Source organism: Leuresthes tenuis, unplaced genomic scaffold (genome assembly GCF_036924035.1).
Source record: "Leuresthes tenuis unplaced genomic scaffold, fLeuTen1.0.hap1 SCAF_8, whole genome shotgun sequence".
Taxonomy (NCBI): Eukaryota; Metazoa; Chordata; class Actinopteri; order Atheriniformes; family Atherinopsidae; genus Leuresthes; species Leuresthes tenuis.
In genome coordinates, this window is record NW_027325362.1 from 16,559,297 (window position 1) to 16,571,561 (window position 12,265).

General features: G+C 39.8%; 1 protein-coding gene across 1 annotated transcript in view; it reads right to left on the reverse strand.

Annotated features, from left to right (window-relative positions):
* The window catches only part of eys (eyes shut homolog), a 156,388-nt gene that overhangs the window by 1,798 nt on the left and 142,325 nt on the right, over window positions 1-12,265 (reverse strand). Inside the window, exons 44-49 of the mRNA XM_072391139.1 lie at window positions 7,073-7,255; window positions 5,945-6,111; window positions 4,551-4,695; window positions 2,395-2,569; window positions 2,034-2,206; window positions 1,754-1,915 (exon numbers count right to left, since the gene is read on the reverse strand). Coding sequence (XP_072247240.1) covers window positions 1,754-1,915; window positions 2,034-2,206; window positions 2,395-2,569; window positions 4,551-4,695; window positions 5,945-6,111; window positions 7,073-7,255 — 1,005 coding nt within the window. The remainder of the gene's footprint in view (window positions 1-1,753; window positions 1,916-2,033; window positions 2,207-2,394; window positions 2,570-4,550; window positions 4,696-5,944; window positions 6,112-7,072; window positions 7,256-12,265) is intronic.

The following is a 12,265-nucleotide window of genomic DNA, read 5'->3' on the forward strand; positions in this document are numbered from 1 at the left end:
TTGGTTACAGCAACGTTTGTTGATTAACAGTTTATGTACATTATTAATACAACTTAAATGTATGTACATCACAACTGAGTGTATCAATTAACGTGTTTGAATGCTCTGAATGCCACAAAAAAATCTTAAACCTCTGACAGAGACAGAATTAAAGCTGCCTTTTCTGCTTGTCTGACCGTTGAAGGGTCTTAGTGGTGGAATCATTTTTCAAATACTGCACTCTAATAGAAATTCAAGGCACATGAACTTAAATGAGGAAAAAAAAAACTCAATACAGACATACAATATAAAGCTCCTATGCAGACAACATAATTAGAATCAGCTTAAACTTTCTTCATTTAGTGCAACTCGAACTTTATTCCACTTTGTATTGGACACCAATTCAATACTTTTTTACTCCACTACATCAGTCTAACAGATAGTTGCTACTTGTTTCCAGATTTCCAATTTTCATACCTTTCGTTGGCTAAATGCTCTGTGTGATGAACCAAAAGATCAATCACTCTTTCATGAATTAAAAGCGCTGTACATCAGTGTAGCATCTCTCATCAGCTTAAGTTTAACTAGCCAATTATTTTTGTTAAGTCAAGTAAACAAGAAGCACAGGATTCCACATATCTGGAGGAACTCACTGAGGCTAAAATACTACATTAATGTTTTAACAGATCTGAGCCAACGTGAAGCCCATGTGTATTAGATATATTCGCCTACAGTAACTGAATAGAATTACAAATTTAAAAAAAAAAAAAGTATAATTGAGCATTTGTGTCTTATTCTTCAGGCAGCAACTCACATCAGGTGGTGACAGAGAGCAAGCTAACTGCTCATTCTTTCTTTGTGGTGTGCCAAAAGAGCCGCAAGGCCGGCGCTGTGTCAGTGTGTGAGTCCTGGTGAAAGAAGAAAAGCTGGGACTACAAACTAGATGTTTCTAACAGTTCCTCTGGAGTTTCTCTTCTGTGGGAGAGAATAAACCTCTTTAGTGTGAACTTTGGCCTTTTTACTTTCTTTGAGCTCATTAAAACTTCCCTATTTGGAGAGGAGTCCCACAGGACAGCAACACAACATGTATATACCCTGCACATTAAATTGCCCAATAGCAGCTCAACCTTGAACATCTGTGTCACTGAAATGAGACGCACTCGTAGACAATGACAAAACAAAGAAGACACGGAAGATTGAACTGTTGAAAAAGTTTAAATAACAATGGCACACTTTTCACCTGAGCAAGGTGCTGTTCCTCCACTGTTAGGGCCTTCTCATAAGTTCAATATGTCGTATATTTGTGAGCAGTTTGACCAAAATATATTTTTGCCATCTGAAAATCAAGTATGGTACTTAATGGACAAGCAGGCTGCTGCTGCTGCTGCTTATTAATTAAAACACTTTCACATTTAACATAGATGCTGCTGAGGTCAATTTAGGAGCTCATCAAAAAAAATGGCCGTCTACTAATCTGCTGGCATCAGTGCAAAAATATGAGACACCATGATTATTTCCTCATGAATGCACTTATGGAATCCACTCCAAAACAGCATTTTATCATCTAGTCAACAGCCTCTAATAAATATGTAGATGTAAAAGCAAAGTTTCAGTTAGGAACTTTCAGTTATCCTGGACTCTCCAAGCAAACAGTGTATAATTTGTGCTGTGTTGGCATGGCATGGAGATGACATCGATTCTGCTTGTTATACACTACACATGCTTTGTTTATTGAATTCAAGCTGGCTCTAAATATGGGATTAAATGTCCTCACCTGCTCTGGCACTGAGATGCTGTGCAGTGTAGACAAGGATGCCATCAGGTGATAATGGCTGGAACTGCAGCTGCACATCTGTCCTGCGTCTAACACTCATGGGTGAGAATGACATCCATGAAGACTGGTTAGCGCTGAAGAACGGATCACTGATGGCCACAGCTGAACAGGAAAAACAATATAGGAGTCCAATAATTGAATTGTGAGGCTCCCGTCTTCTTAGATAAATAAAGGACAAATATAAAGATAGAGTTAGGGTTGACGGGTTCTGTGGTGTAACCTTTTTCGCAGTGGAGTCCTGCAGTCCCCAGGGGACACTGGCAGGTATATCCAATCGGCAGAGGGATGCAGGTGGAGCCGTGGGCACACAGAGGAGGGGGGCTGTGCTCGACATCACACACAGACACCGTCTCAGTACAGAGGGCTCCCTTCCATCCAAATGGACACTGGCAACTGCAGACAGGAACAGTTGAAAGGTGCAAAGCTTGTAAATGCTGTTATTCTGTTTTGCTCTGCTCGAGCGCTGACTGATGTCTCGTCACAACACGTGAAAGAATGCCCAAGGCAGAGAGTTGTTTGCACTCAACATCTAGGCCTGTCTATGTTACCGACAAATGGGGGAGAAAAGGTTTTTCACTGACTAAACAGATGAGCCGGAGTCCACACATGTCCCGCCGTTCCTGCACCGAACATGAACACAAGGGGTGACTCCACATTGACCCACACTGCGCCCAAAGGCTGGATGACCCGCAGGCTGCCCCAGTGCCTGGAACTTTCGGTCTCTTCTAGTCCGAAACTGCACATCGAAGATGCACCCTTTGAAAAAGACAAACGAAAAGGCAAATTTCAGAGGGACATTTCTCTGATAAAGAATTTTAAGACATTTAATTCTTAATTGTCCTCACACGCGTGTTGAAATAATAAACCAATATCTTAGTCTTAGAAAACAAACCAAATGTTTTCTATGTCCTATTATGGATAAAATACTCTTATGAGATTAGCAAATTACTACATTCTGTTTTTATTCACATTTTACACAATGTCCCAACTGGAGTTGAGGCTGTACTTTATGGTTGCTTATTACAGCATCCGACTACACTGGGTTTCTTAACCATAAACCCATCAGTCTGAATGGTATGCTAATTCTTGAATTTGATGGAATAAAAGCTGTAGTGTGTCTTTAGTTCACATCCAAAATTCTTGAGTTTTTAAGTCCAATTTTTTTCCACCATCTGTTATCCAGCACCTCACTCATCATATTTGCTCTCCGCTATCATAATTCAATTTTATCAAGACAATATTTGTTTTGGCCTGCACTTCCAGAGCACAGGGCCTTCTATAAATATAAGGCCTGAAGACACCCTTCGTAGTCATCTGCACATGTACACTCCCTTCTCTCTGCTGCATTAGTCATTGGCATAAACAGGATGCAGGGGAAATGTCAAGCTCATTCATGAATATTCATGGAATGATGCTGTCTACTTGGCAGACCCAAGTGATGGTTGTGCTGCAAACACACAGACCCGTAAAAAAAAAAAAAAAAAGCTAAGTAGAAGCACAAGCAAGATTGGAAAAGATGGTTCATTTTGATTCAACTGTGCACGCATCACATCATAAGGGAGAACTAAGAGACTCAATAAGCTAATCTAGTAATTATACCTATCAGAGATATTTTTTTTTTTGCAAGCAACGCTTTCTTTCAAAACTAGCAAATGAAATCTACCATGTTATTGGAGTAATCTTTAAAAATCCTAAAAGTGAACGGAGCGATCCAAGAAATCAACCTCAAAATCGGCAAATCACACGCATTTTATCAAACACGATCAATAAACACAAACTCTCCGGTTTCTGCTTATTTAATCAACAGCTTCAATTGAGTGACTGATTTTTTTTGCCCCGTAGCAACCAACACGGCTTCATTTTCCACCTTTCCACAGGGGAGTGTGGATCTGTTGATAACTGGGACTGAAGTGCATTATCAGTGTGTTCACTGCCAGCCATCATGATTAGGGCTCGAGGAAGGTCACACAGATCTGATTAGACGCTCATGAGTTCTCATTACATCCTGAGTAGAAGGGCTACGGCTCCACCAGTGTGGCCCCGCTCAGGTAGTGCTTTACCGGCACAGACGGCTGTGGCAGTCTGATATAGCATGTTCAAACTAATGCCTTAGCGTAGCTGATTTGATTTTTGAAGGTTTATTGGGTGAGCAGAAAAATGAATTCCGGATAATGAATAAGCAAACACACAAATCGCTCTAGTCCTTATGAATAAAAAGCTTTTGTTCACCTCAAATGGATGTGCCATGACATTTTATAATAACAACCCTCATTGCTGTGGTGCAGAGCTTGCCGAACATGGTTACGATGACATTCATAACTGTTGTCATCATTACAGTTATGGCAATTTTGCGGCACAGCTCTGCACATTAGCAAGCACAATGAATGCTCTCTAAAATCCATTTCTACATGAGGTCACCTGGGAGAAGACATAAATGATGTTGATTATGACAAAGATTATTTGGATAGCACCCTTGTTAAAGTGACTTATCAGCAGCGGAATGAATTTACACACAACGCACTTCATGGGGTATGAAGCAATTACAGAGTGCAGATACAATCAACCTCAAAGCTCTGTTCTGGTTTCATACGCAGTTCGAGCCTGTACCTCCCTTTTCATTACACACCTTCCCTTGAGCTTAAAAAAAAAAAACAGAGATCCTGGGAGAAACTCCAAGCCCCAGTGCTCCTACTGCAGATAGTAGTGTTTGGCCGGAATAAAGCCGTAGAAGTCTTACCCTGAAAGCCGTGACGGAACCTGGAGCCAAGTGGCAGTAGTTCAGGGGTGTACTCATTATATCCACCTACAAACAGCTGGTTAAAGACATTGAGGCCCACCAGAGGTCCAGGAGAAAATCCTGTTCTGTTACGCTGACCATCAACCTGAGGAAGACACAGTGAAGCGTCAATATTCGAGCCAGAGTCTTGCATCTAGGAGTGAGCGTGGGAGCACAATTTATTTAACAATCTGCCAAAGCTGACAAAATGCACAACCTTGGATTTATCACAGTTATTCAGTCTGTGCCCACTAATTCGTCACAGTAGTTAATATCCTCCTATAATTTTGCCTCTAAACAGACACTGAGTTGAAAGGGATCTTGACCCTTGTCGTCTTAACAGAAACTCACTGCCTGCTGATTTTTCAACCACACTCAGATGTGGGAAATGTCCTCATCTACCCTACAACTGGACTGAAATGATCCCTTGGCACAAGAAATCTGATGTAATCCAAGAACAGTCACACCAAGATATATAACATTACTATATCAGCCTGTTTAACAGACACCAAGATGAATAAATCTAGAGTAAATCTAAGGCATATGAGTGGAAAGAGGGGTTTGTAAGAGTTAAAATCTTTCTCTCTCAAATTCCCCGTTGGTGTACAATTCAGTTCCTAAGTTAGTTTATCCCTGCAGACATGTTTCGGTAACATTTCACGACACAGTCAGATGATGTATTGCGTCTTTTTGTGCTTGTACGTAATTTATAAAAAGACAGAGATGAGTCTCATTCAATCTGCTGAAATTAATCAATGCTGAGCGTTGAGCAGAGACACCTTGTTAAATCCACAGAGGGACGAGAGTTTAGTTCGGTTTTTATCTCAGATTGTTTAAACGTAGGAGATCTTTAAAAGCCGAAAGACAATCAGTCAGCCCTCAATAGAAAAAAGCTGTATCATTGCTGTTTAAAAAAAACAAAACAAAAGAACCCATCATTGTTGTTTGGGGGGGGGGGGGGGGGGGGGGGGGGGGGGGGGGGGTGTGAAACTGGCCCTGCGAGCAGCTGGCTTTCTTGCACAGATTTAATTCTGAATAGTTGGACACACAAATCCTACTTTGGCAGGGGCTTTTTAGTGCCGACAACAGGAAGTGCACATCCTGCTTAAGTTTCTGCTGAACTAAATGCATCCAGCCTGTCAACAGTTTCCCTCCAAAGCTCTCAGATGCCCCTCCATCCCAACTTAGAGGAACAGCAGAAGCAAAAGGGGAAAAAAAATAAAAGGGATCAAATCAAATAACTGTAAAAACGAGTTTAAAGTCTAGAAAAAGATTGCTGACAACAATTGTTGAACTGACTTACCAAAACTTTTTTTTTCTCAGAATTAACAAAAAGATGAAAATCATCAAATCACCTTCAGCCATCCTACTTTCTTGGACCTTCCAAAGGTGACAGAGTGGATGTTGATGTAGGGGTCGAGCCTGTCACTAACTACCGTTGCTATCCCTGATCCCAGGTTGAATCTATGTACAACCCTTCCGCTTCGTAGTCCCAAAACAAGGAAGTCATCACCATCATTGCCTGAAAAATATATAGACAGTTAGCAGTTAGTTCAACAGACTCAGAATATTTTATATTTTGTGCTCTGCACCCTTAGTTGTGATCTGCTTTCAGAACTAAATTCATGACCATGCTCGTTTTATTCAGCGTAACTTGACGAAAGTCATCGAATAATTAACTCCGCTATTCCTTGATAGTGGTGGACAAAGATGTCACTCCATTTAAGCAATTATTCTGCAAATTGTTGGTATTTCATCTATTTTTAAATCATGCCTTTGTACCATCTATGCAAAGCTACTCCCTCTCCTGACAAGTGTTTCATTATCCACATGGCTCTTGTTTTGTTTTGCCTCCACCTTGATGAACTGCATTTTCTCTCAAGAGAAAACAAGTGCAGAGAGATCCATGAGATCTTGCGTTTCATTTTGTTCCTCCTTTTGATGAAATATGTAACTGACAATGGCACAGCAGTTACCTCCTTTATCTGACCTCACTGAAAAGAAATCCTAATTTAACCGGATGGCTGCTCACAGCATCGCTGCGTACACCTACACCTCAGAGTCTGTTTAACGCAGTTAACTTCAATAGTTTTAGGATGCTTGGTTCACATGTTCATTTTATGTTTGCAATGCCAATGCGCTCCTTTTTGAAAGTCAGGAATAACATTTTTTTTTTTTTAATTCAGCTGGAAATCAAGCAATTGCCGAACTGTGGGAAAAGTCATTATCAATGTCTCACAATCTGCCAGCAAAGAACATCCTCGGGGAACCCTCTTGATTAGTGGATCTCAGAGGAATGTGGAAATCCATTAGAAATCCTATTACCATACACAGCATGTGAGGAAAATGGCACTTCTTTTAAAATACACAAAGTTGGACAACTGAAACCCAGCAAAGGAGACATCTCAATGTTTAATTTTTCCTTTTGACCCGACAGTATAGAACCTCTCAAACTGCTCTATGGGTGTCAGCATAGAACTCACCTTCTCCTTTATGTCCAGCAAACAGCATCAGGTTGTCTCTGACAGCAGATGAATTATTTGCAAGTGTGAACTTCAGCTTGAACTCATAGAAGAAACTGAGGCTCGGGATGGAGGAATAAGCCACAAAGGACGTGTAACCAAACTCATCACTCCCACTGAACCTGGTACGGGTTATATGGATGGCTGCAAAACAAACACATTTACAACACATTTAGAGATCTCATACATGCGCATTCCAGCTGCTGTAGGGTGTGGTAATCCTGGTCAAACCAAGAGGTCCAATTCATCATCTCACTCAAAGCCTACCAAAAGATGGCACTATTGCCACACATTACAGGCCTGTGCTTGGTGAAATACATGTATTATTTTTTCTGACGCTATTAGATGATGACCTGTTTTCAAATACTACCACCTCCTCACTCCTATTCTATTTTCATCAGGAGCTGTTTAGGATAGATTCTGGCATGTAGGCTTCACTTCATATGCGGTGTTCACAAGTGCAGCACAACAATTTCAATGGTATTCAATTACAATGTTAAGTTTACTTATTCAGAACGCATGGTTGATTCAATAATGCTGCTGCTTATATTCCATCTGAGCATCCCCATCTACTTGATTTTACACTGGGGACTCAATGTTAATTTGCCCACACTCATTCAAAATTACATGCTGCCATATTTTAAAAAAAAATTTTCTCCCTTCTTTCTTTTTTTTCTTCACAGAAGAGAGAACTCAGACACAAACTGCTTTTCTTCTCCATCCGGAAGCTCCTTGGATATTCTTCTGCAGCCCCTGGCGATGGCTAAGGGGTTCAGAGAACACCCCCCCCCCCCTTCTGCAACTGCCCTCAGCTCTGTTTGGCTGCTCAATTATTAATAAAGCTGCAAATGCTTCTGTTATTGTCTGCAAGAGCTGTATTTGCCAATTGCTTCAGTGAACGGCTACAGTGTTTCAGCTATATCTTATTTCATATTCATATCATATAATGTGTCTTGCTTGATTTGGCTGCATGCATGATGAATTTTATGTCCTGTAATAAGCTTTGTGCGTTCTCCTCCCACAGGTGCAAATCAGGTACATGTCCTAGAACCTAGTAAACATATCAATAGTATCGAACCTTGCCTGAACTGACATTATTTTTATTTGTCCACTTGTATTTTCATTATTTTCATCCTTGTCATCATATAATCTGGTCAGAGTTTTGAATAAAACCTGATTTATCTCTGAACTCACTGTAACGTCACTGCATGTCTTTTAAAAACTAATTATTTTTCTCATGTAAAAGTGATTGACACGCCATGAATTTATGTTTATGGAAACGACCTACAAGACAGCTTCTCTTTAATTACTTATAGTAGTACTGTATACATACAGTGGAGTTATATTGCTCCACTTCATGGCATGCTGCCATCTAAGTGAGAAAAACTTTGATAACCAGCTTCAGAGAATCAGCGCCGAAGAAGCATTTTGTTTGATTATTTCTGCATGTGCTGTCAATTTTGTGTTCATTCACTGTAGTTTCTGAAGTCACATTCCCCAACTAGAGCTGATTCAAATGACGACGGGAATTCTGACGCTCTCCGTTTTTTTGGGCAGATGAGACGACAGCAGATATGTGAAAAGGTTGAATCAATCTCTCAGTTTGAATGTGCTCAACAAGATTCGGCGTTCACAACCACAGCAGCTACGTTTGACTCCTCTGTAGGGACTGCGGGATTCTATTTACAGAGTGAATCTGTAGGTACTCCTTCTCCCCGTAAACCAGCTAAGGATTCACAGATTTCTTTTTTTATATAAAACTATTTCACATTCAATAATATCTCAGTATACAATATCAATGGTTGGTATGGCGTCATGTGTTCCCATGTTCATTTCAGCTAACCCTTCTAAATCTGAGTTTTGAAAAAGGAAACTAGTGCTTATAGGAGGAAGCCTCTGGACTACTTCCATGAAACGCATCTGTCTACAGATTGTTACACCACACCATGTCACATAATATTACATATCATTTCCACTTTGCTGTGCATTCGTGTCATATGGTAAAAACCAACAGAGGCTGCAGAAGGAAAACAAAGTGACATACAGCACTGGATTAAGAAATGAATTCTGACATAAAACTGCATGTACACTGTGTGAATCTCTGCTGCTGCAGAGAAGCTGTGAAAACAACATTTGTCCCGAGTAAGATACATACCCTGTGTGTAGCACACTGTTTTTTAATCCCAGTACCATGAAAGGTTAACGAAAGCCGCTCTGAATCAATACTAAACCGAAGAGCTGATGCTGAATAATGCTGCTCGACGTTTAAGCACAAACAATGCGGCCCTTGTAAATGGATTCTTTAAGAGGCACAAGTTTAGGCACCTCTGAAAAGACTACATATTTTGTTGATTTATGAAGTAAAAGAGGTGAAGCACTGCAACCCCCGGAAGCAAAAAGACATTAAGATATGAGCCATTTGTTGAATGTTAATGCACTGCAGTTTTCTTTTATTTCACAAACATGTCTCAGAACACATCAGGCCTAAATTGACTTGCAGACTTGTGAGCAGACGGGTAAAGAATTCATAATTGTCAGCTTACGGCGACTCCACAGCTGAGAAATTCTCCGACTGTTTAAACCTTCTGGCAACACTCGGCAACCATGGATTCCTCTAAGCAACTAATGGAGGATCTAAAAACTAAGCTAACTGATGACCACAAAACAAAGGAAAGGCTATAAAAAGGATATCAAAATGCTTCCAGCCACAAATCTCTGTCTGAAATGGCTGTGAAGGAGAGCTGGTAGTCGAGAAAAAAAAAAAGAAAAAACGGGTTTTGTTGATATTCTGCAGTGTTGATTGCCAAACAGGGTCAACATGGAAGAGTCACCAGAAAGTAAATCTTACCTGAGACGACGTCACAAGGGGAGAAAATATGCAAAGAGACATCTGCATAAGGCAGAGTGGCTTTGGCAATGTGGAAAAGTGCTGTCAACAGACAAAGTTTATTTAAGCCCTTTGGTCACAATTACTGCATGAATTACTCTAACCATCAGCTAATTCTGATGAAAGTCAAACTGAAAAGATGCTTACTGATACAGCAGGATAAAAATAAAGCCGGCCTTAAAATGTGTTATGAACCAGATCGAGCATACTAAAAATCAAGCTCACAGTATTCTAATGTCCCGTCTTGCGTTTCACAAAAAAAAAAAAAAGTAGGCAGAGTTTTAAACATTATGTGCATGCAAGGTCTAAAAATATTCCCACACTTGAAGGGAGCTGTATTAACATATGATGAAAAGCTTTTTTTTTTTTTTTAATTATTTTTAAAATGTCCATTTGTGCAGACTTATAAAACCAACAAGACATGTAATCTGGTCAAACTTTTGCATATAGCGTCAAATTAAAAAAGGCACGAAAATAAACTGCATTACATAACTGTACGTCTATGATTGGTTGTTTTTATAGTGCGATTACGATAAGTCATTGTCACTTAGGACATCCAGTCTTGAGTGGGAACATATAAAATCACGCTCAAAGACTCTTGGGCATGTCGTCTCCAAACAAAAAGAAAAATTTAAGACTATCTCAAGGACAAAAAACATGAGGGAAATCTGTAGAAGGTTCTATTGAAGTCACTGTACTGTAAATGTCAAAAGCAGTATTTTTCTTTTCATTGTTCTATCTCTATTAATTCCAAACATGAATCTTTAGCAGGAGTGATGGCCAATTGTGTACAAAGGTAGATCATTAATAATTCTGAGTGAAGACATTTTTAATATTCATTAATGTTTCATGCATTCAACTCTCAAGGCATTCCAGCATCAATTCCTTGTCTTCCCTCTCCTCCATTTTCTGCTTGTTCACAGCTTGCCTCATCTATTGAACGCACATGGGAACCAAATGAAAATATTACGTTTAGCGAAAAAACAAAACAAAAAAAACATAGCTGTTTCATGTCTCCTGGTAGACAAATGACTTAAGCTTTTTTCTCAAAGAGAGAAGGAGAGAGAAAAAAGAAAATAAGGCCGCTTGTTGCTACTTTGTTAAGGCGCCACATGCGGAGAAGTGCTGTTAGGCCTGAAAACTAAACAAAACATAACACAAGCAAAAAAAAAAAAAAAACCTTACGAGACAGAGGAGTGATCAGTTTTGACTTAGATCTAATCTGACGTTTTCAGGATTAAAATTCAAATGTCAGTGTTGTACTTAGTGTGAAACTGGAAGGTTAGCTTTCTCTTTTTGGCAAGTAGGTGCTGGGATCCTGACAGGAACTGTGGCACGGCTGAGTGACTTATATGCCAAGCACCCTGCTGCTACACCAGTCAGTCCAGTCAAGCAAAACCTTTTGTTTTCTGAGAGCCACGACCTCTGAAGCCTTTTTTTCTTTATGGCACTGCTGTCAGGGAAATAAGCATGTCAAATGGCACACAATTTTTTTTTATTTGCCTCTAAATTTAGGTCGCACCTACACTACAGTAAAGCAATTCTGATCAAGAGGACTACTTTGCAACCGTGTTAGCAGCTCTGTGAGTCTGCTAACACAGGCACAGCTGTGTGTACTAATGTGAACACATTCCAGTGATCAGCGGGTGCCATATTCACTGTCCTAGTGGCGCACATAACAGGGTTCTCACGCATTTCCCATAAAACATACTGCAGTTTATTGCATTGTTGGTAAAATTTTCAGGCCACATTTGAGTATTTATTATTTTATAAATTATACATATATAATATAATATAAACATCATATTATATATAATACTTTTTGTTTGACTACGTACGCTACTATATTGCCAAAGAAATGTTAGAAAGCATTAGATGTAAAATATATGGAAATGACAAGGTGGAATAACAGGGGGACAACTTTATTGGCATGGGGCAGCGTGCGTGCATTTCATGGGTGTCTATCCACAATTAAATCATCATAGTTTGCATTTCTTCATGACGCCCGATACTCTCGCACAACAGTCTATCATTTGCTTGATTAACCATTTTTCACCAATATCTCCTGTATTGTCGATGCTGAAACCCATTCTGTATGCACAGAGAAGAGATGCTACGGACTCATCTTCTCTTAAAGTACACACCACCAAATTTGTGTTGATGGAAAGTGAAAAGTTTAATATTCACTTTATTTGTGGAGCCTTGTTTAGCCAATATTGTAACAACATGAGTACAGCGTGCGCTTATTTGTGAAGCTATTTACATGA